Source organism: Sapajus apella, unplaced genomic scaffold (assembly GCF_009761245.1).
Source record: "Sapajus apella isolate SASKATOON/1434 unplaced genomic scaffold, GSC_monkey_1.0 scaffold51, whole genome shotgun sequence".
In the NCBI taxonomy this organism is placed as follows: domain Eukaryota; kingdom Metazoa; phylum Chordata; class Mammalia; order Primates; family Cebidae; genus Sapajus; species Sapajus apella.
In genome coordinates this window covers 11,123,646-11,147,000 of record NW_022436991.1, presented here as the reverse complement: position 1 = coordinate 11,147,000, position 23,355 = coordinate 11,123,646, and the positions used below count along the sequence as shown (strand labels likewise).

The following is a 23,355-nucleotide window of genomic DNA, read 5'->3' as shown; positions in this document are numbered from 1 at the left end:
AGAAACGTGGCTTGAAGATGATTAACCTGCAGCAGTATAGAGAATGCACATTTTATGCCCTTATCTTTTTCACTATATGCCTCACACTGCAAAAGGATTCACAAGTGGAATTACACGTATATCATATTTCTCTGACATTATTTATATAGTCAATTATCAAGAAGTAAATGATATTTAAAAGGACATTTAAAATCAGCACATTCTTAAGTACCATTTCCTCCTGATTGTGCACACATGTAGGGAAACTTCAAAAGCACAGGAGAAAGAAGGGACCAAGATCAACAAAACAAAGACGTCATAACTCTAAAAATATTCAATATTATTGCAGCAAACTGCTCAATAAGTGCTCCCAGTGAAAACCACTAAGCATGGCAAAACACCTGAGTTGGTTTAATCTTGTTTGTTATTATAAAAAATTCAGTCAGTCACTGTTTGCAGAAAATATCTTGTAAGGTTCAAAGTATAAAATTCCTCAACCAGGTTTCAATCTGTTTTGAATATTCCACTTGAAACAGGAAGTCAGCTGAGTCATCATCACATAATATACTACTGCTAAAAATTCAAAATGCTTTTCCCTAGTTACAAGAGTGGAAATGCTAGGATTTCTGCTTCATAGCCAACTCAAACACACAGAGTATGCAAATCATTTTTAAAATAAGACATCTTAAATAGGAAATTTAAACTATATTTATTTTCATGGGTGGCTTTTTTTTTAAGATTGAAAGAAACTAAGCCTTAGTCGAATATTACTTTCTTTTGAATCTCAAAAATCTTCCTCTTCTTGATACTATTCAGCTCCTCTGACAACCTCCTCATAAAGAAGCAATTTCTTATCTTTGAGGAGCAATGACCCTTTGAGATCTAATGAACATTACGGACTATATCTGTGTGGGGGTGTGTGTATTTTAGCATACATTCAATTTATGCAAACTACTTCATAACACCTGTGATCCCTCTGTGGAATCGGGATGAGAATCCTTGGTTTGGTGGCACCGTGCCACTGTAATTTCAATGGGGCATTCTTTTAAGAAAGCGTATTTCGAGCCCAGCCCCAATGTTTCATTTTCCTACCAGGGTTTATCAGTTCATCACTGGTCAACGCTGAAAACAAGCAACTTTTATGTGCCACAGTAAGGATGCTACCTTCAGCATCGATCTTCATAAAAGCAGTAATCATTATGACCAATCGATTTAAATACAAAGGCCTGTAATTACTGTAACCTCAAATATTTAAAATTACATCCCAGTTCAAACCAATTGTTTGGCATTTCCTAAAATGAAAGAAACACCAAGTCAGTGTAGAAGAGTATTGGGTAATTTTTGGTTAATTCACTTCAAAATGCTGTGGGGAGGGAATACCAAAGACAAACATATCATCACCTATGGGATATTCCTGCCAAAAAGGGTCAACCTGAACCTAATCATACAGACACAACCCAAAAAAGTGCAAATTACAGTCTGCAAAAACAACTAGTCTGGACTATTTTAAAATGTCATTGTTACAAGAGAGGCAGAAAAGGGCAGGAAAATGCTCCTAATCTGAGAGAAACTTCAGAAAACTAAATGCAACCCTGGAAGCAGGGATTGAGTGAAAGAACAAACATAGCCTTAAAAAACTATGAAGACAATTGGGAAAATCTGAATAGGGGCAAGACAGTATTGTAAAGTTAAACTTCCTGTGGGTGATCATTTGATTGCGGTTAAGTGGAATGCCCTTATTCTGTGAGGTATCTACTGCCATATTTTGGTGTGCAATGTCAGGATAGAACAAATATGGCAAAATACCAATAATCACTAAAACCAGATAAAGAGATACAGGTATTCATTGCAACATTTTTTCGATTTTACTTAAGGTTAGAATGATTTTTTAAAAATAAATAAATTAATTAATTAATTAATTTGAGATGGAGGTTTGCTTTTGTGGCCCAGGCTGGAGTGCAGTGGCACAATCTCGGCTCACTCCAACTCCTGCCTCTCAGGTTCAAGCAATTCTCCTGGCTCAGCTTCTCAAGTAGCTGGGATTACAGGCGTGTGCCACCACACCTGGCTAATTATTGTATTTTTAGTAAAGATGGGTTTCACCATTTTGGTCAGGCTGGTGTCGAACTCCTCACCTCCAGTGATTTGCCCCTCCTTGGCCTCCCAAAGTGCTGGGATTACAGGTGTGAGCCACCATGTCCAGCCAACTTTTTAAAATTTTAAAATGAGACAGGGATTTCTGTTTGAGTGAGAGACGTATCATGCGTCAGTCTGAAGAGAATACATGTAACGCATACCATTTTAGTCTTTCCAATCATGGGCAATACTTATACGGTTGTCATTAAAATTGCAAAGATGTTTTGCAATTCATACTTTCAGACATTTCAGATGCCAGAAATTAAAAGAGCTTACAGAATGATATTCTTTTTATGTTTATATTCAAAATTTCCACAGAGGGTTGTTACACATTTTTAAATTAAGCTTACAGTTTGTGATTAATTTATTTTATCGAATGATTTACCACCTAGTTGCTAAATAAAGCTAGAAAAAAACATATTGGGTTGGTGCATTAAAATGGCCAAAACCCACAATTACTTCTGCACCAACTTATAGCCATATGAACGTGCTGGCCTGCAGGCCATTTATCACAGCAAAGCAAAAGAGCTAAACAAAAATCAGATGACTTTTTTTTTCAGACAAAGGTTGATAAAGTGCATGAGTGGGATCCACCTTAGCCACTCAGCTCTAATGCCCTGAGGTTGTACTCCCTCGGTCCTACTCATTTCCTTTCCTTTCCTTTCCTTTCTTTTCGTTTCCCTTCCTTTCCCTCTCTCTTTCTTAGAGATGGAGTTTCACTCTGTTGTCTAGGCTGGTGCTTAGTGGTGTCATCTCAGCTCACTGCAATTTCCACCTCCCAGGTTCAGATTCTCCCGCCTCAGCCTCCCAAGTAAATGGGATTATAGGTGTGCACCACCAACTGGACTAATTTTTGCTATCTTTAGTAGAGACAGGGTCTCTCCGTGTTGGCCAAGCTTGCCTTGAACTCCTGACCGCAAATGATCCACATTTAGTATATGATAGTAAAGTCATCACTAGAACGAACATAACATATTGAGATAATTGCTCTTACTCTTTCAGAAAGGAGAAACCAAAACTGTATTTTACCTATTGTGCAATATAAAATAAAATATTGCTAGGCGCGGTGGCCCACACCTGTAATCCCAGTATTTTGGGAGGCCGAGGAGGGTGGATCACAAGGTCAGGAGTTCGAGACCAGCCTGGCCAATATAGTGAAACCCCGTCTGCACTAAAAATATAAAAATTAGCTGGGCATGCTGGCATGTGCCTGTAGTCCCAGCTACTCAAGAGGCTGAGGCAGGTGAATTGCTTGAATCTAGCAGGCAGAGGTTGCAGTGAGCCGAGATCGTGCCACCGCACTCCAACCTGGGTGACAAGAGTAAGACTCCACCTCAAAAAAACATTTAAAAATAAATAAAATATTGCACAATGGGAAGAATACTAAAGTTAGAGTCAAAAGGCCTGTTTAAATCCCAGCTCTGTCACTTGATAGAGAATATAAACTTGCATAAGTTACTGAATGTTATTTCAACCACAGCTTTCTCTCTTGAAAAATGAAGAAGTCAGGATACTGGATGATCCCTATGTAAGGTCAGAGTCCAGCTCTAAATATTCAATGATTCTATGACGCTGGCTTCCAAAATATTTTTTCAAACTAGATGAGTTGAGTTCTACTGGTCTAGAACAGTACTGAGACTTTTTTTTAATTGGAAAATGTAACTTAGCATCTCCTCTCCCCAAACTATTTCTTCTGACTTCTGTTCAAAGGTTGGGTCAAACTCTCCTTCACCCAAGATGAAGATCCCTATGCATTTTTTGACTCCCATGACATCTAATCAGCTGTCAAATCCCAGATTCTTACTTCCTCAGTATCTTATACACTTTTTTTTTAAATTATTATTTTGAGACAGGCTTTTCCTCTGTTGCCCAGGCTGGAATATAGTGGCAGAAACTCAGCTCACTGCAGCCTCATCCTCCTGGGCTCAGGCAAACCTCCCTCCTCCATCTCCCAAGCAGCTGGGACTACAGGTGCACCACCACACCCAGCTATTTTTTTTTTTTTTTGGTAGAGGCAGGGTCTTGTCATCATGTTACCCAGGCTGGTGTCAAAGCTCCTGGGCTCAATCCTCCTGCCTCAGCCTCCCAAAGTGCTGGGATTACAGGCGTGAGCCACTGGGTCCAGCTTCACTCACCTCTTTCTGCCACTACTTTAAGCCTCCATCGCCTCTTGCCTAGATCGCTAGTTTTCTCCCATAAATTCAGCTGATTACTAATCCCAGACCAGAATATGATTCTATCAAATCAGTACCCAACCAAAAGCATGTAGTAGCTCCCCGTACCTAAAAATTTATGCACAAGTTCCTCAACCTGACATTTAAGAACCTCTGCATCTGACCTCAACCAGTTTGCTACAAATTCTTTATACAACCTGAACTATCCACTACAGTATCATAATCTCCTGTACTTTCTGGATTTTGTGTCTTTACTTCTGCTGTTGTTCTTATAATGCCCTTTTCTCTGCCTTTCAAAACTGATTCCATTCTTCAAAGTTCAGTTCCAATGGTAATCACATTCACCTAGACATTATGGCTCCCGTTGATACTAACATTATGTGACAACTTTAATGGCCAGCTGTGAATTTTAAAAGACAGTTTACCTGGCCACGCACAGTGGCTCATGCCTCTAATCCCAGCACTTTAGGAGGCTGGGGAGGGCGGATCACCTGAGGTCAGGAGTTCGAGACCAGCCTGGCCAACATGGTGAAACCCTAAATCTGCTAAAACTACAAAAATTAGCCTGGCGTGATGGCATGCGCCTGTAGTCCCGCCAACCTGGGAGGCTAAGGCAGGTAGGCGGGCTAAAGGCGCACTGAGTAGGAGGGAGGAGAATCGACGAAATCTGGGAAGCAGAGACTGCAGTGGGCCAAGACTGCGCCACTGCACTCTAGCCTGAGTAACAGAGGGAGACTCCATCTCAAACAACACAAAACAAAAAAACAAAAAAAGTTTACCTATGACAGTATACTAAATTTATTACTTGTGCCAATGTTTAACTGGCACTGGCTCCAGACACAGTATCTTAAGGATCTGCATCTTAGCAGAGGAAAAGGAGAATGGCAACACATCTTTGACATTCAGAAACCAGGGTTCCAAATTGAGGACCTACATAGTAGGGTTTGGGCTTCCATGTTATTAAAAGATTTTATTTATTTTTTGAGAGGGAGTTTCACTCTGTCGACTAGGCTGGAGTGCAGTGGCATGATCTCAGCTCTCTGCCTTCCAGGTTCAAGTAATTCTCCTGCCCAAGTCTCAGGGGTAGCCAGGATTACAGTTGCACACCAGCATGCACAGCTAATTTTTCTATTTTTAGCAGAAATGGGGTTTCACTATGTTGGCCAGGCTGGTCTCGAACTCTTGACCTCAAGCGATCCACCTCCCACTGCCTCAGCCCCATAGTGCTGGGATTACAGGTGCGAGCCACAGCACTTGGCCAAAAGATGTTTAAATTAATTCAACATCTAAAAATTTGGGGGTTTCCCATTACAATTCCTAATGAAGATCTAGAGTAGTGGTTCTCAGGGTCGATTTTGCGCCACTTCCAGGGTCATTTAGCAATATCTGGAAGCATTTTTGATTGTCACAACTGGGCAGGGAGTGCTGCTGCAGATGCTGAACATCCTGTGATGCACAGAACAACCCTCACAATCATAAAGTATCATCTGGTCCAAAATGTCAAGTGCTCAGATTGAAAAAGGGATCTAGAAGTATTGTATACATCTGTGGGTTCTGCCTACCAAAAGAAATTTTCAGATTTTTCAAGTTCAAATCCTGAAAGTTCCTCCAATTACCAGGGATAGGATCTCCTGCAAGGTACTTAACTTCTTTATACCTCAAATTCTTCATCTGTAAAACAGAGATAATGATATAGTTACCTACCTCACAGGGTTTTTCAAGGATCAGGTGAGTCCCCGTAAAATCTTTGGAAAAGTATGCCACACACATAGTAAGCAATCAATAAATTTAACCACTTACAGTCTTCCCTGGCCTAATGCCCAGTCCTGCATTTGAAATATCGAAAATGCACAAAAAATGGTTACTCAATGTATATAATGCCTTAATTTCCTGGGGAGAGCACTAATGGGTAAAGACAGATAACATTCTTTTTTTGTGTGAGAAAAAGGAAACACAGAGCTAGGGACGTAGTTAAAGGAAGCATTTGCCCATCACATCCCTCCTTCCTCAGAATACTTTTAACCTGCAAGAAATGTCGCCCCCCTTCATTGGATCCTTAGTACATACTGCCTTACAATCTCTTTGATATTTGTTTTTCCTTTCATGCCTTCTGACCAACTGAAGATCTTCAAGCACATGAATGGGATGGTATCTTTTGATCCCTACGTCATCTACCTAGTATTACTGTTATTTATACACTTATGATAGTGTTTCTACTAGACTGTACATGCCCTCTGTGGGCATGGACAGCACTCTACTCCTCTTTATGCAACCCAAAGGGCTTAACAGACCTCAGCAACTGGCTGGCCCAAGCCTTTCGTTTTATAGATTGGACAGAGAGAGGCTAAATGACTTGCCAAGAGTCAAGGTCATATTGCAAGTAGCAGAGCTGTAATTCCAACTCTGATAAATAGCCAACCCAGAGACTCAAGTTCTACCTAATATTAAAATTACATCTGTGGTACAGACAATTTTTAATTAAGCACAAGAGCACCTTCACAGGAATTACACTGGTATAGTTACCTGACAAAACAAAAATGGAAGGAGAAATAGACTTCTAAGCTCTGTTCTGCTTATATTACACCTTAATGGCTCAATCTGTTTTCTTTAATGGTTCCAAATCTTAACATTTCCTTACAAGATTTTGACAACAAAATTTATGTAAATATACCACAAATAGTCAGTGATGTCAGACTTAATTCCCCTTAAATGATCTCATAATTATTTTGAGTAACAGAGAATCCCTTACTGGGTAAACCAATGATTCCTATCCTTCATCATCTGAACATATTCTTTAACAATCAACTGAACGGATTAGTATCTTATAAAACTCAATAGGCCAGCAATTTGGAACAACTATACACGGTGTAAAATATACAGACAATTTGAAATGTGAGTGTCAAAAACCCCAACATAAATCTAAAGCCTGCAAGCATCAAGAGCAAACTACACTAAAACCTGAGATAGAAGAAATTTTATTTTATTCTCAACAAGTGAAATAAAAAAGAAGAAAAAAAAAGCTATTCATGGATCTGGTTAACTGGCTAAGTTTCTCTGAGTGTCCCAGTATGATGCAAAAGAAAAAGGTGAATAAGAAAGGAAAAAAAGGTAGGAAAGAAAATGAATGTGAAAAGGAGTTAAATACAGTAAAATTCCCTGATGCTTAACCAATTACAGCTCAGTGAAGCTAAATATTTCCATTCCATAAAGACAGCGTTTAAAAAAGCAAAAAACAAAAACCCTCCCTTCGCGTTGATGCAAAAGCAGTAGGGCCCAACAAAAAAGACAACCTCTTCTGGAGAACAGATTTTTAATTATTTTACCAGCTGATAAAAAGAGCACACACCGAACACGGACAGAAATGGAGTTTCAAAGGAAAACAAAACGCAGCGTATGCTTGGTAAAGTTCAAGGGCAAAATGTTTCCAATGCAACAGAATCCGCCCGACTACAGTGTTGGGGGGGAAAATGCGAACACATAGTATCTTTTTATAAAGGCAACAATTTGAGCTACAAAGTAATAACGGGGAAGCCAAAACAGTTTGACAGCCCGCCATAAGGGCCGCCTCAATCATGAGTCACACAATGCCTGCAACCATTTACAATAGTAATTAATGCACAAGTCCCCTAATTAAATTCTAAAAGGGTGAGAATGCTTTAACTAAGTTTACAAGAATTGCTTTGCGCTTTTTTTTTTTTTTTAAAGAAAGAAACACACGCGTAATTACGCATCTCCCCGCAATCCCTCCAGTATTCCCCCAGGCCGCTTCTCCCGAATGCCTGCTCTCTGCGTGCGGAAGAAAATGTCACGGGGGAACTTCTCAACCCAAAAAGGGCGAATCGGAGTAGAAATACACGATTATAATGGGGCGGGAGATGGAAAGCTCGCCCATCTTACCTGCTAAGATTTCTTTCTACGTCTTTGGTAGCTTTAGCTTCCAATTCTCTGAAACAAAAAACAAAAACAAAAACAAAACAAAAACACACACACACAAAAACGAGATGCGCGTGAAAACGGAGCTGCTGCGGCAAAGGCTCGCGCCAGGGCCGGATGGGGGAGGGGAGGAGACGCGGAGGGAGGGGGACTCACAAAGCTGCGGGGCTGCAGCCCGGACTGCGGTCCCCTGGCGCGGGCGAGGCGCAACCCCGGCCGGGCCCCCGCGGCGCAGCGAGGCTCCCCCGGGCCGCCCGACCGGTCTCCTCAGCAGCGCAGCGCGCGCCCTCTCGCCGAGGCCCGAGGTCTCGGGGACGCTCGGTGCCTCCGCCGTCGCCTCCGCCGCCGCCGCCGCCGCGATTGCGGGCCCTGCGGCAGCGCCCGCGGCTCCTCCCGCCCGGAGGGAGGCTCCCGTTCCGCTCACCTCATGTGTGTAAAGTGCACGAGCAAGTAGGGCGCGGCGAAGGAGGCTCGCGAGCCTCAAGCCCTCCGCAGCGCCGCGGGGAGAGGCCCGAGCCGCCGCACCAGCGCCATTTTCTACACCGACCCGCTGCCGCCGCCGCCGCCGCCGCCGCCGACACCGCCGCCGCCGCAGGCCCCAGACCGGAAGTGAATGCCCCACTCGGCAACCCCTTCCGGGGGCGCCGCGGCCACTAGCCCCCAAGATGGAGGCCCTAGCAACTGCACCCACAGACCCGGCAGGTCCTTGGCAACCGCCCCGGCGTGGCACGCTGCACCCGGCCGGACTTCCCTGGAGGTCACAGCCTCCGAGGCGCCCCGCGGAGTGGCTGCGGGGCCTGCGGAGCCCCGAGCCAATCTTTTTCGGTGCAACCGGCTCCGGTCTGACCGAAGAGGAGGGGAGGAACTCCCCTCCTTCTCCTTCTTTGCTGCGACACAAGTTTCCTACCCGCCGCCCGGCCCCTCCCCCACTGATACACGCCAAAAAAAAAAAAAAAAAATTCCCTAAAACGCAAATTCTACCCCAGCCGCAGCCTGATGAGCCCGCGCGGCTTTTGAATTTGGCCACTTCTAATTATTTATGACCTTGGGCCAGTTATTTAACCTCTCTGCTTCTCAGTTCCTCCTCAGGTAAAGAATGTATACCTGAGGTGAGTTGTGAGGCTTAAAAGCGATTTTTATCCAGCGACTTTTGAAGACCCTTTGACTCAGCAGTTCCGCTTGCACGTATTTTCTGCTCAGGAAATAATTTTGGGTATCTGCAAATATTTCACCATCGAGATACTAAGCTGTGGCATTGACGAAAGTGAAAAATTGTAAACGGCCAAAATGTCCAGCGTTACTAGATGGCTTCAAAAACAGATACTGGCATGTATTAGGACACTGTAAAAATGCTGTGGAGGAATAACCCCGGTATGGGGAAAATGACTGCAATAAAATAAGTGAAAAAGCAGGTTCTAAAGTAGCTCACACATGTAGATACACTACAGTTCATACATGTAGATACACTAAGATACGTATATATGTAGACACAGATGCATATGTGTACATTAAAAGTATGCCTTCATGTAGATGCAATAAGATATATACCTATCTGCAGGTAGGTACAACAATATACATACATGTAGATACAGTAAGACACATATTCACTTGAATGTGTTCTTTCCAATCTCTCATGCTTTTTCTTCTAATTTAAAGATAATTCCTCCTCTGTGCTTAAAATCTATAACCTTTACTTTTTCAGAACCCTCACTCTGTGGATCATCCCATTCTCCCTTTTCTAACCTAGGTCTTTCAACTGGCTTTTTTTTTTTTTTTTTTTTTTTTTATTAATTAATCTATTTTTTGAGGCAGAGTCTGCGCGATTTCTGCTTACCGCAACCTCCGCCTTCTGGGTTCAAGCAGTTCTCCTGCGTCAGCCTCCCGAGTAGCTGGGATTACAGGCGCGCACCAGTGCGCCCGGCTAATTTTTGCTTAGTAAAGACAGGGTTTCGCCATGTTGGGCAGGCTGGTCTTGAATTCCTGACCTCAGGTGATCCGCCAGCCTAGACCTCCCAATGTGCTGGGATGACGGACGTGAGCCATCGCACCTGGCCTTAACTGGCTTGAAAACATGCTCGAATCTCTCCCATTAAAAACAAAATTTCCCTAGACGTGTTGGGTTCCTATCCTCTCCAAGACCCTAAGCTAATGAATGAATGCACGGAAAGTGATGAAATGCATCAAAATGTTAACTGGTGATGACTTTTTTAAATTTTCTTCTTTTAGTGTATCTGTTTTTTTCTTTACAATGAGCATATAAAAAACACTTTTTGAAAAAAATCAGGTCTACAAAATGTAAAACGTAGTTGACACCAAATAAATGCTAGTGATTTTCCTTTTCCTGCTATCATCCCTGAGATCCATTCCCCTATACACATATTTGTTTTCCTTTCATAATCCTTTCTACTTAAAATGTTTAAAAAGTTACTACAGTATTTTGTTAGGAGTTTAAAAATATGAACATATACGTATGGCACAATATGCTTTCATACCAGGTTTATGAATAATTTTTCACAACAGCATAAGGCAATGAAAACAGTAATATATGTCAACATTTGCACAGCTGTTAAGATTAGCTGATTTTCTTATTAGATTTTTTTAATTTTAATAACTCAGTGATTCTTTTTTTTTTTTTTCTTTTTTTTTTTGAGATGCAGTTTTGCTCTTACTGCCCAGGCTGGAGTGCAATGGCACCATCTTAGCTCACCACAGCCTCCCCCTCCTGAGTTCAAGCGATTCTCCTGCCTTAGCCTCCCAAGTAGCTGGGATTACAGGCATGTGCCACCATGGCCAGCTAATTTTTGTATTTTTAGTAGAGATGGGTTTCTCCATGTTGGTCAGGCTGGGCTCAAATTCTTGACCTCAGCTGATCCACCTGCCTCAGCCTTCTAAAGTGCTGGGATTACAGGCATGAGCCACCCCCCCGCCCCCAGCCCTTAGTGATTCTTAATTGGGACAGGTTTGCCCCCATCTCTACCCCTGCAGACATTTAGCAATGAACTTCTTGATTGTCACACTGGATGCTACTGATAGGTATCTAATAGCTCCAGGCCACGGATTCTGCTAAATATTCTATGATGCATAGGATAGTCCCCTACAACCCTGGAATATCTAAACCAAAATGCCTACAGTACCAAGGTTGAGAAAGCCTGGAACTAATTTCCAGCAGCAGACAAGCTAATAAGATGTGATTTCTTGGCTGGGTATGGTGGATCAGGCATGGTAGGCCAGGCGCGGGGACTGACGCCTGTAATCCCAGCACTTTGGGAGGCTGAGGTGGGTGGATCATCTGAGGTCAGGAGTTTGAGACCAGCCTGACCAACATGGTGAAACCCAGTCTCAACTAAAAATACAAAATTAGCCAGGCATAGTGGTGCATGCCTGTAATCCCAGCTACTCTGGAGACTGAGGCAGGAGAATCGCTTGAACCCAGGGGCAAAGATTGCAGTTAGCCAAGATCGTACCGTTGCACTCCAGCCTGGGCAACAAGAGTGAAACTCCAACTTGGAAAAAAAAAAACAAACATGATTTCTTGAAGGTTTGTCAACAGTGGTTGGACATCCCACCTGAGCCTTCATGGGCAGCAATAGAGAGTTCTATATGAGATCATGCTGGTCACTTTTAACTTAAACTTGGTGCATTCATCAAAGAAGAATGACATCATAAGATCAGCACTGATTCCTTATGTGGGACCCACTAAGGGATCTTCTCCTGTTACTATCTTTTCTTTTTACTAAATAATCATTCTCTCTACTGAATGTTCCCCAACACCATACAAACTCTAGTAACTCTCATTAAAAAGCAAAAAACCCAAAACTCTCTTGATGCCTCATTCCTCTCTAGCTCCATTTTCCTGCTCTTGTTCCCAGCAGTGCTTTCTTGGGAAAGTGTTTGACACAAGAGCCTTCCACTGGCTCTCCTCCTTCTCGCAGCTCTCTTTAACCTGATTTCCCCATCCCACCTCCAAAACTGCTCTTATGAAGGTCTCAAATGACTTTGAAGGTGCCAAACTCAATGGGAACAGGTCTGTCCTCATCTTGATTTACTTCTTAGCTAAATATGCCACAATTCCCTCCTAAAGAGAATGTCTTTGCTAGGCCATCTTGACAGTATATTCTTCTGTAGTTCTTTTAACCTTTCTAGCCATTTTTTGGGGGGAGGTATCTTTTGCCAGCATCTTCTGCTTTATATCAAATAAGTGTTGGAGATCCCCCCCACTCCCAAGGCTTTCTCCAGACTTGTGTCCTTCCCCATTCTCTGCTTTCTCTTTAGGATGGGTAATCTCATCTATTCTCTTGTATGTAAGTACTCTCTAAATACAGATGACTCTCAAATTTAAACCTTAACACTTGTCTCACCTGTGTACCCCTGAATGCCAAAATGACAATTCACTCACATAATATTTATAGAGCGCCTACTATGTGCCAGGCACTGTGCTAGTACTACTGGCTTCTCTGGTTCTTGTGAGGAACTACTATGGTGGATTAAGTCTAGCAAGGCAGATTTTTTTTTTTTTCAGACGAAGTCTTGCTCTGTCATCCAGGCTGGAGTGCAGTGGCATGATCTCGACTCACTCCAACTGTGCCTCCTGGATTCAAGTGATTCTTGTGCCTCAACCTCTTCAGTAGCTAGGATTACAGGCGTGTGCCGCCATACCTGGGTAATTTTTGTATTTTTAGTAGAGACAGGATTTCACCATGTTGGCCAGGCTGGTCTCAAACTGCTGACCTCAAGTGATCCACCTGCCTCAGCCTCCCAAAGTGCTGGGATTACAGGCATGAACCACCATGCCCAGCAGATTTTTTTTTCTTTTTTTTTTTTTTTTTTTGAGACAGAGTTTCACTCTTGTTACCCAGGCTGGAGTGCAATGGCGCGATCTTGGCTCACCGCAACCTCCGCCTCCTAGGTTCAGGCAATTCTCCTGCCTCAGCCTCCTGAGTAGCTGGGATTACAGGCACACGCCACCATGCCCAGCTAATTTTTTGTAGTTTTAGTAGAGACGGGGTTTCACCGTGTTGACCAGGATGGTCTCGATCTCTTGACCTCGTGATCCACCCGCCTCGGCCTCCCAAAGTGCTGGGATTACAGGCTTGAGCCACCACGCCCGGCCCAGATTTTTTTTTCTTAAGCAACCTATCAATGTATAATTAGAAACTATGGCAAGTGCACAGAGGGAAAGGAATGTTGCTCTAAGAAAGTGTAAAACAAGGGAACACACCATTGTGTAACAAAGAAGGTTTCTTTGAAAATGTAAAGCTTCACCTGAGAATGGTCAGAGGAGCTGGAGCGTGGTAGAGGAGGTGTCTCAGTCTGGAAGGTTACATTTGTGAGTTATCAGTGTGGAGGGAAACAGCCTTCATAATGTATTTAGCTTTAAATTTGCCAGACCAAGGCAAATGGGTCACTGGAGCTCAGGAGTTTGAGGCCAGCCTGGGAAACATGACAAAACCCCATCTCTACTAAAAATACAAAAATTAGCTGAGCATGGTGGCATGCACCTGTAGTCCCAGCTACTCAGGAGGCCGAAGTGGGAGGATTGCTTGAGCCTGGGAGGGCTGGGTTGCAGTGAGCCAAGATAATGCCACTGCACTCCAGCCTGGGTGATGGAGTGGGACCCTTTCTAAATAAATAAATAAATAAATAAATAAAATGTACTAGAGTCGTCATTTTAGTTGCATTAATCAATTAGGAATGGAACCAGAAACAAGGTCCTATAAAGAGAAAGGCTGTACAAATTTAATTTTAAATAAGCCCTTTTTCTCCATTTGTTTTTGCTCCTATGGCTTTTGAGGTTATCCAGACATAAATATTCTCTAACTTGTTCTTCTCTTACTGAGAAGAATACTTTGGAAATTATGTACTTGAAGGAAAAGATTTTTTTTTTCCCCTCCCAAGGGACCAAATACTGTTGTGAGATATACAAGTATCTTTTAGGCAAGGTTCATGCATAATCTTTTTAAATTGAAATTTTTTTTCACAATAATGTATAAATAATAAATAAAAACTGAAAACATGAACATGGATAAGAGTTCCTAGATAGAATGTATCTTGATGTTTCTTGGTTTTTGTTTTTTTGGGTTTTTTGGTTTTTTTTAGACAAGGTCTCGTTCTGTGACCCAGGCTGTAGTGCAGCGGTGCAATCATGGCTCACTGCAACCTCCACCTCCAGGGCTCAAGTGATCCTTTCACCTCAGCCTCAAGGAGCTGGGACTACAGATGCAAGTCACTCCACCTGGCTACTTTTTGTATTTTTTTTTGTAGAGGTGGGGTTTCACCACGTTGCCCAGGCTGGTCTCAAACTCCTGAGCTCAGGTGATCCACCTGCCTCGGCCTCCTAAAGTTGCTGGGATTACAGGCGTGAGCCACCGTGCACAGCCGAGTGTATTTATCTTATTTAACTAAAATGTATTTGGAACTTAATATATGCCAGTCAGGCTCTGTTCTAAGTGCTTCACAAATATTATTAACTGTTGTTTTCACATAGCCATATGAGGTAGAAATATTATCCCCATTTTGCAGATGAGGGTAATTAACTTGTTCAATGTCACATAGTGAATGGTAAAACAAAAAACAAAAACAAACAAACAAAAAACCCAAGTGAGGCCAGGCACGGTGGCTCACGCCTGTAATCCTGGCATCTTGGGAGGCTGAAGCCAGTGAGTGGATCACGAGGTCAAGAGATCGAGACCATCCTGTCCAACATGGTGAAACCCCATCTCTACTAAAAATACAAAAATTAGCCAGGTGTGGTCGCGTGCACCTGTAATCCCAGCTACTTGGGAGGCTGAGGCAGGACAATTGCTTAACCCCAGGAGGTGGAGGTTGCAGTGAACTGAGATTGTGCTTTTGCACTCCAGTCTGGTGACAAAGTGACACTCCGTCTCAAAAAAAAAATTACCTAAGACATAGTTTAAAAATACATATATATTGACATCTCTGATATAAAAGAGGAATAAAAGTAACCATAATAAAATAAAATGTCTTATGTAAATGTTGGGAAACAGTCTACACTAGAAGACTCAGTGGGGTAGGCAGGTGTTGGCACCTATGTGTAGTGCCACTACTATAAATAGTCACAGCAGTGATGAATTGATTACTCACACACCAAGAACTGTAGTAATGTTGGAGATGTAATTTTTCTGGAATGAAGAACAACTCTCAGTCAAGTTTTGAACAAATAGAAAACAGTTATCTCAATGTATGTGATAATTGCATTACTAGAAATCTTGCAGTAATTAAAATGGAACAAAAAAGAAGTTAGATACTCAGGTAATTATAAACATCCCTGTCATCATGTGAATGTCCAGTGAGGGGGTAATTCTTCATTTTGTGGAATTATCTCTGTTCAGCATCCACAACTCCTAGCCACTGACTTTTTTTCCCTTTTCTTTTTAGACAGAGTCTTGCTCTGTCACCCAGGCTGGAGTGCAATGGCAGGATCTCAGCTCTCTGCAACTTCTGCCTTCTGAGTTCAAGTGATTCCTGTCTCCCAAGTAGCTGGGATTACAAGTGCTTGCCACCACACCAGGCTAATTTTTAGTAGAGATGGGGTTTTGCCATGTTGGCCAGGCTGGTCTCGAACCCCTGACCTCAGGTGATCTTCCCACCTCAGCCTCCCAAAGTGCTGGGATTACAGGCATGAACCACTGCACCTGGCCGCCACTGACTCTTAAGAGCGCACATCTCCCCTCAACCAAAAATACTTCAGTCATTTCCCCCAAACCCTCTGGGGAGGGAATGTGAAGTGTTACTTATTGAGAACCATTGGTATAGAGGGTGAGAGGAGCCAAGGAATGAATCCTGGAAAATCTGAAACTGTAATGAAGAAACCAGCAAGGAGGGAAAGAAACAAGTTGAGTGTGGCATAATGGGGCCACATAATACCTCCTGGGTATTTCAGGCTGACATGTCAAAATTTAGCCTCCTCATTTCTCCCCTGACTCCACCAACATGCCACATGAACCTGGCTTTTTCCCAGTTCTGCCAGGTCACTAATAACACCACCAGTCACTTAGCTACTCCAACCAGAAACCTCAGTGTTAATTTTGACTGTTTCCTGCATCTCATGCAATGTATCAGCAAGTCATTTGGTCTCTAACCTGCTTTCTTTGTCTTCCCTTCCTGTTTCTCCACTGCCATCCCTTAGAACACCCTGAAAACTCCAAAGATTCCTTCTCTTTGCCTCTTTTTTGTTGTTGTTGTGGTACAGTTCATATACAATAAAAGTCACACTTTATGTATTTAAGAGTTGGGTCTTGGCGGGGTGCAGTGGCTCATGCCTGTAATCCCAGCACTTTGAGAGGCCAAGGTGGGTAGACCATTTGGGGTCAGGAGTTCAAGACCAACCTGGCCTAACATGGTGAGACCATGTATCTACCAAAAATACAAAAATTAGCCAGGCATGGTGGTGGGTGCCTGTAATCCCAGCTACTTGGGAGACTGAGGTAGGAGAATCGCTTGAACCCGGGAGATGGAAGTTGCAGTTAGCCAAGATCGCACCAGTGCACTCCAGCCTGGGTGACAGAGTGAGACTGTTTCAAAAATTAAAAAATTAAAAATTAAATAAATAAACAAACAGTTGGGGTCTTGCTCTGTCACCCAGACTAGAGAGTAGTGGCACAATTATAGCTTGTTCCAGCCTCAAACTCCTGGGCTCATGCGATCCTCCTGCCTCAGGCTCCCAAGTAGCAAGGATGCCAGGTATGTGTCACCACGATCAGCTAATTTCTTTTTTTTTTTTTTTTTTTTTTTGAGTCAGAGTTTCGCTCTTGTTACCCAGGCTGGAGTGCAATGGCGCGATCTCGGCTCACCGCAACCTCCGCCTCCTCGGTTCAGGCAATTCTCCTGCCTCAGCCTCCTGAGTAGCTGGGATTACAGGCACACACCACCATGCCCAGCTAATTTTTTGTATTTTTAGTAGAGACGGGGTTTCACCATTTTGACCAGGTTGGTCTCAATCTCTTGACCTCGTGATCCACCCGCCTCGGCCTCCCAAAGTGCTGGGATTACAGGCGTGAGCCACCGCGCCCGGCCAGCTAATTTCTTATTACTTTTTATAAAGATGGGGGTCTTGCTATGTTTCCCAGGCTGGTCTTCAGTGTCTGGCCTCTAGTGATCCTCCCACCTTGGCCTCCCAAAGCAGTGGGGTTACAGGTATACTCACACATTTAAAATGAAAAATCTGATGCATTTTGACCAATAAATATACCCATGTAACCATTACCACAATCACTATATAGAACGGTTTTATCACTCCAGAAAATTCCCTTATGCCCCTTCTCAGTGACTCACCTGTTCTCCTCCCACAAACACCTACCACCGGGATGCCACTTTTCTGATTTACATCACCATAAATTACTGCTGTCTGTTTTAGCTCCTCATATAAATGAAGTCATACTCTATATATTATTTTGGGCTTGACTTCTCTTGCTAAACATGCCTGTGAGAGTCATTCATATGATTGCCTGTATTAAGTTCATTCTTCTTTATTGCTGGGAAGTATTATATTGAATGGATATACCACAGTTTACTCATCCTCCTGTTTTAAAATAATAATTATTTTTATTTTTATTTTTTTTTTGAGGCGGAGTTTCGCTCATTACCCAGGCTGGAGTGCAATGGCGCGATCTCGGCTCACCGCAACCTCCGCCTCCTGGGTTCAGGCAATTCTCCTGTCTCAGCCTCCTGAGTAGCTAGGATTACAGGCATGCACCACCATGCCCAGCTAATTTTTTGTATTTTTAGTAGAGACGGGGTTTCACCATGTTGACCAGGATGGTCTCGATCTCTTGACCTCGTGATCCACCCGCCTCGGCCTCCCAAAGTGCTGGGATTACAGGCTTGAGCCACCGCGCCCGGCTAATAATTATTATTGTTATCATCATTTTGAGACAGTGTCTCACTCTGTCACCCAGGTTAGAGTACAGTGGTGCCATCTGGTCCACTATACCTCAACTTCCCAGGCTGAAGCCATCCTCCCACCTCAGCCTCATGAGTAGCTGGGACCAAAGGTGTGCACCACCAGGCTGGGCTAATTTTTGTATTTTTTGTAGAGACGGGGATTTGCCACGTCGTCCAGGCTAGTCTCAAATTCCTTAGGCTCGAGGAGTCCACCCCGCCTCGGCCTCCCAAAGTGCTGGGATTACAAGTGTGAGGCATAGCACCTGGCCCTACTATCATTATTGTTTGTAGAGACGGTGTTTCACTGTGTTGCCCAGGCTGATCTCAAATTCCTGAGCTCAAGGGATCCACACACCTCAGCCTCCCAAAGTGCTGGAATTACAGGCATGAGCCACCACACACAGCCACATCCTTGTCATAATTGGCAGTTGGGCTATTTCCAGTTTGGAGCTATTATGAGTAAATCTGGTATGAACAGTTCTTGTACAAGTCTATTTTTGTGGACAGTGGGCATGTGTTTCTACTTTTCTTGGTTAAATACCCAGAAATAGAATTACTGGATCACAAGATAAGTGTGTACTTGACTGTGTAAGAAACTAGAAAACATGTCTAAAATGGTTGTACCCGGTTGCATCTCAAGCACATCAAGAGTTCTAGTTGCTGCTCCTCCTCAGCAGCTTTGCAGGAGTTCAAGCTTAGCCTGTCAAAACCATTCTCCATACAGCAGCCTTAATTCTTTTTCTTTTTCCCTTTTTGAGACAGGGTCTACCTGTGTCACCCAGATGGGAGTGCAGTGGTGTGATCACAGCTCACTGCAGCCTCCAACTCCCAGGCTGAAGTGATCCTCCCACCTCAGCCTCCTGAGTAGCTGGGACTACAGATGTAAGCCACCATGCCTAGCTGTTTTTTTTTTTTTTTTAATTATTATTTTTTGTAGACGGGGCCTCACTATGTTGAACAGACTGGCAATTTTTCTTAAAATGAAAGTTTGAGCATCTTCTTTTCTGCTTAAACTAATGAAAAGAATTTCCAGGACTCTCAATTTAAAGCCTGACACTTTTTTTTTTTGAGATGGGGTCTCACTCTGTTGCCCAGGCTAGAGTGCAGTGGCACAATCTCTGCTCACTGCAACCTCTGCCTCCCGGGTTCAAGCAATTCTCCTGCCTCAGCCTTCTGAGTAGCTGGGATTACAGGTGCCCACCACCACATCTGGTTAATTTTTTGTATTTTTAGTAGAGACAGGGTTTCACTGTGTTAGCCAGGGTGGTCTTGATCTCCTGACCTCATGATCTGCCCGCCTTGGCCTCCCAAAGTGCTGGGATTACAGGCGTGAGCCACTGTGCCCGGCCAAAGCCTGATGATACCTTTAACGTGTTCTATAACATCTCCCCGATGTTATCTTTAGTCATTCTCTCTTGCTTACCATGCCTCAGACAAGCCTGCCCCTCCCCATCCTTCCCCTCTCAACCCAAATGAAACTTCCTGAGGACTTTCCTGACCACCACCTGCCTTGACTCAAAAGGTCTCCGTCCCGGTTACATATTCTGAAGACATCCTCTACACCTTCATAGCATCAATCACATTTGTAATGAAATATGTCGCTTGTTTAAATTTTTTATTTTTTTGAGACAGGGTCTCACTCTGTTGCCTGGGGTGGAGTGCAGTGGTGCAATCATAGCTCGCTGCAGCCTTGAACTCCTGGACTCAAGTGATCCTCCTGCCCCAGCTTCCTGAGTTGCTGGAACTACAGACTCACACCACCACATCCAACTAATTTTTACTTTTATTTTATTATTATTTTTTAAGACAGGGTCTCATGCTGTCACCCAGCCTGGAGTGCAGTGGCATGATCATGGCTCATTTCAACCTCTGCCCCCCAAGTTCAAGTGATTCTCATGCCTCAGCCTCCTGAGTAGCTGGGATTACAGGCACCTGCCACCATGCCCGGCTAATTTTTGTATTTTTAGTAGAGATGGGATTTCACTATGTTGGACAGGCTGGGTCTTGAACTCCTGACCTCAGGTGATCTGCCCACCTCAGCCTCCCAAAGTTGCTTGGATTATAAGTGTCAGCCACTGTGCCCAGCACCAACTAATTTTTAAAATTTTTAGTAGAGATAGGATCTCCCTATGTTGCCCAGTCTCAAACCCCTGAACTCCTGAGTCTAAATGATCCTCTTACCTTGGCCTCCCAAAGTGCTAGAATTACAAGTGCCTACCACTGCCTCTGGCTTTGTTTAATCTCTGGTTCTCTTGATTTCTTGTAAGCACCAGGAGAGCAAAAGCCATATCTGCCTGTTCATCAGTACATCTCCACCTCTAGCACAATGCTTAATACATATTAGGCCCTCAATAACACCTATTAAATGAATAAATAATTTTCCACACTCTGCTTCTCTCTCTCTCTCTCTTTTTGTTTGAGATGGAGTCTCGCTCTGTCACCCAGGCTGGAGTACAGTGGCTGGATCTTGGCTCACTGCAACTTCTGCCTCCCAGGTTCAAGCAATTTTCCCTGCCTCAGCCTCCCATGCAGCTGGGATTGTAGATGCCCACCACCAAGCCCAGCTAATTTTTGTATTTTTAGTAGAGACTGGGTTTCACCGTGTTGGCCAGGCTGGTCTTGAACTCCTGACCTCAGGTGATCCACCCACCTCAGCCTCCCAAAGTGCTGGGATTACAGGTGTGAGCCAGTTCACCCTGCCTGCTTATCTCTCTCTATCCAAAAATCCACGTCACCACCAAAGTGGTCTTTCTAACTAGTTAATCTGATAAGTCCTGCTGTGGTTATGAATTCTCGAATGGCTATATTCTATAGAATTCTACCTGAAACCCCTTGTGTAGCATAAAAGACTCTTCAAGAACTCTTGCTACCTCACCTACCATGTTTCTTACAATCCCTATATTGTGCTTCAGCAATAGTGAATTATTACTAGTTTATTGTGTTTTTCAAAGCCTCTATGACTTGAACATGTTATTTCTTCTGAATGGAAGTCCTCTCCTACTAAGGCTACCTAACGAACTCCTGCTTCAAAGCCCAGTTCAAATGTTACCTCCCTTGGTAACCTTCCCTGAAATGCTCTAGATCTCATAAGAATATAGATGTGAGTCAAGTACCAACACTAATGTATCTACCATTCCTGCCCCCTACTATTCAGATGAAAACACAGCCCCCCTGAAAAGAATGCCTTGAGAATTTAGGGCGGGAATCTCGTGTGCTCTCATGAGATAACTCATTTTATCCAGGCACTGCCAGTGGAGAAGGGCCCCGGGAGTGAAGACTTGTCTGCTTCATTCAGTGTTGTATTCTCCAGTACCTAGAGCAGTGCATGGGAAGTATTAAGCTTGGAATTCATATTTGTTGAATACGAAGAATGGATGGGCCAGGGGTGGGGGGGCGAGGGGGCAGATGCCTGTAATCCCAACACTTTGGGAAGCCAAGGTGGGCGGATCACCTGAGGTCAGGAGTTCAAGACCAGCCTGGCCAACAGGGTGAAACCCTGTCTCTACTAAAAATACAAAAATAGCTGGGCATGCTGGTGCATGCCTGTAATCCCAGCTACCCAGGAGGCTGAGACAGGAGAATTGCTTGAACCCAGGAGGCGGAGGTTGCAGTGAGCCGAGATGTGTCACTGCACTCCAGCCTAGACAGCAAGAACGAAATTCCTTCTTAGAAAAAAAAAAAAAAAAAAAAGGTGGGGTTAGCATTGTCTTTCTTCCAAGCAGGTTTAATGATGTGGCAACAAGCATCGTTGTTCTCCAGGTACCTGTTTGTTAACATCATGACTGCCAACAAGAATTGGATTCTCCTAGACTTCTGTGTGGTCTCTGGGATCTCCGGGGCTTTGCTTTATCTGAAGATGGCAAACAACATTCTTTCCCTGATGCTCTGGCCTGCCGCCAGATCCACCAGGCACATTCATTGTTTCAGTAAGGAGAAAGTGGGTACTACTGCTTCTTATTAGGTACTTTAGATATTCATTGCTAAAATAATCATTGGTTGCTTCCCTACTTTTTCTGATAATGGTGTCCGGCTTTTCCTTAGAGGCTCTCCACCTTCACTTTCAGTCAATGAATTTTGGTGGAAAAGGCTACATTAAGTATTCTTATTTTTAATGATTCTTATACCCACTGACTAAGTAGAGGAAAACTTGAACGTTACATTAAATAATGAGGCCAGGTACGGTGACTCATGCCTGTAGTCCTAGCTATTCAGTAGGCTGGTCAGGGAGGTTCAATTGAGTCCAGGAGGTCAAGGCAGCAGGGAACTGTGATTGTGCCACTGTACTCCAGCCCTGGGCAACATTGTGAGGCCTTGCCTCAATAAATAAATAATAGCAATTATAACAATAACGTAGGAAACTGTGTGTCCATACAGACAGAAATAAATGTATTTATTAATCAATTCATTTATTCATTCCTCCAAGTTGGTTTATTTTTGAAACACAGTCTCGCCCTGTTGCCCAGGCTGCAGTGCAGTGGTGTGATCTCAGCTCACTGCAACCTCCACGTCCTGCATTCAAGCAATTCTCTGGCCTCAGCCTCCCAAGTAGCTGGGACTACAGGCATGTGCAACCACACCTAGCTAATTTTTTGTATTTTTAATGGAGACGGGGTTTCACTGTGTTAGCCAGGATGGTCTCAATCTCCTTACCTTGCAATCCCAAAGTGCTGGGATTACAGGTGTGAGCTACCGTGCCTGGCCTTCTTTTTTTTCTTTTGAGACAGTGTCTCACTTTGTCACCCAAGCTGGAGTTCAGTGGTGTGAACATGGCAGCCTTGACCTCCTAGGCTCAAATGGTCCTCCACCCCCCAAGTAGCTGGGACTACAGGTGCACACCACCACAGTCAGCTAATTTTTGTATTTTTTGTAGAGGTGGGGTTTCCCCATGTTGCTCAGGCTTGTCTTGAACTCCTGGCCTCAAGCAATCCGCCCACCTCAACCTCTCAAAGTGCTGGGATTACAGGTGTGACCCACCGTGCCCAGCTCATTCATTATATGTTTGATGAGGAATAAGAGCTTCTGTTTCCAGCCAACATGGGGTAACTGGAACTGTATTTACACCTTCCTCCTGAATCAGCTAAAAATACAGACAAAATTTATGAAACAACGGTTTTCAAAACATTAGCCACCAAGCAAAGGAGGACAGTGATCCCCAAGAGATGGGAAAGAAATGAGGTGGACCCAATGGTTGCCCTGCATTACTGCTTGAGGAGAGTTTCCAGGCAGTGGTACA

General features: G+C 43.7%; 1 protein-coding gene across 4 annotated transcripts in view; it reads right to left on the bottom strand.

The window, feature by feature from the left end:
• TNRC6A (trinucleotide repeat containing adaptor 6A) overlaps window positions 1-23,355 on the bottom strand; it is a 221,969-nt gene that overhangs the window by 91,268 nt on the left and 107,346 nt on the right. The window contains exons 1-2 of one of the 4 annotated variants that reach the window (XM_032242976.1): window positions 8,647-10,007; window positions 8,187-8,234 (exon numbers count right to left, since the gene is read on the bottom strand). The exons of 2 other annotated variants lie outside the window; for them this stretch is intronic. In XM_032242976.1, coding sequence (XP_032098867.1) covers window positions 8,187-8,234; window positions 8,647-8,651 — 53 coding nt within the window. In that variant the 5' untranslated portion in view covers window positions 8,652-10,007. Of the gene's footprint in view, window positions 1-8,186; window positions 8,235-8,646; window positions 10,008-23,355 lie in introns of those variants that run through there. One more of the 4 variants, XM_032242978.1, reaches the window with a different exon arrangement.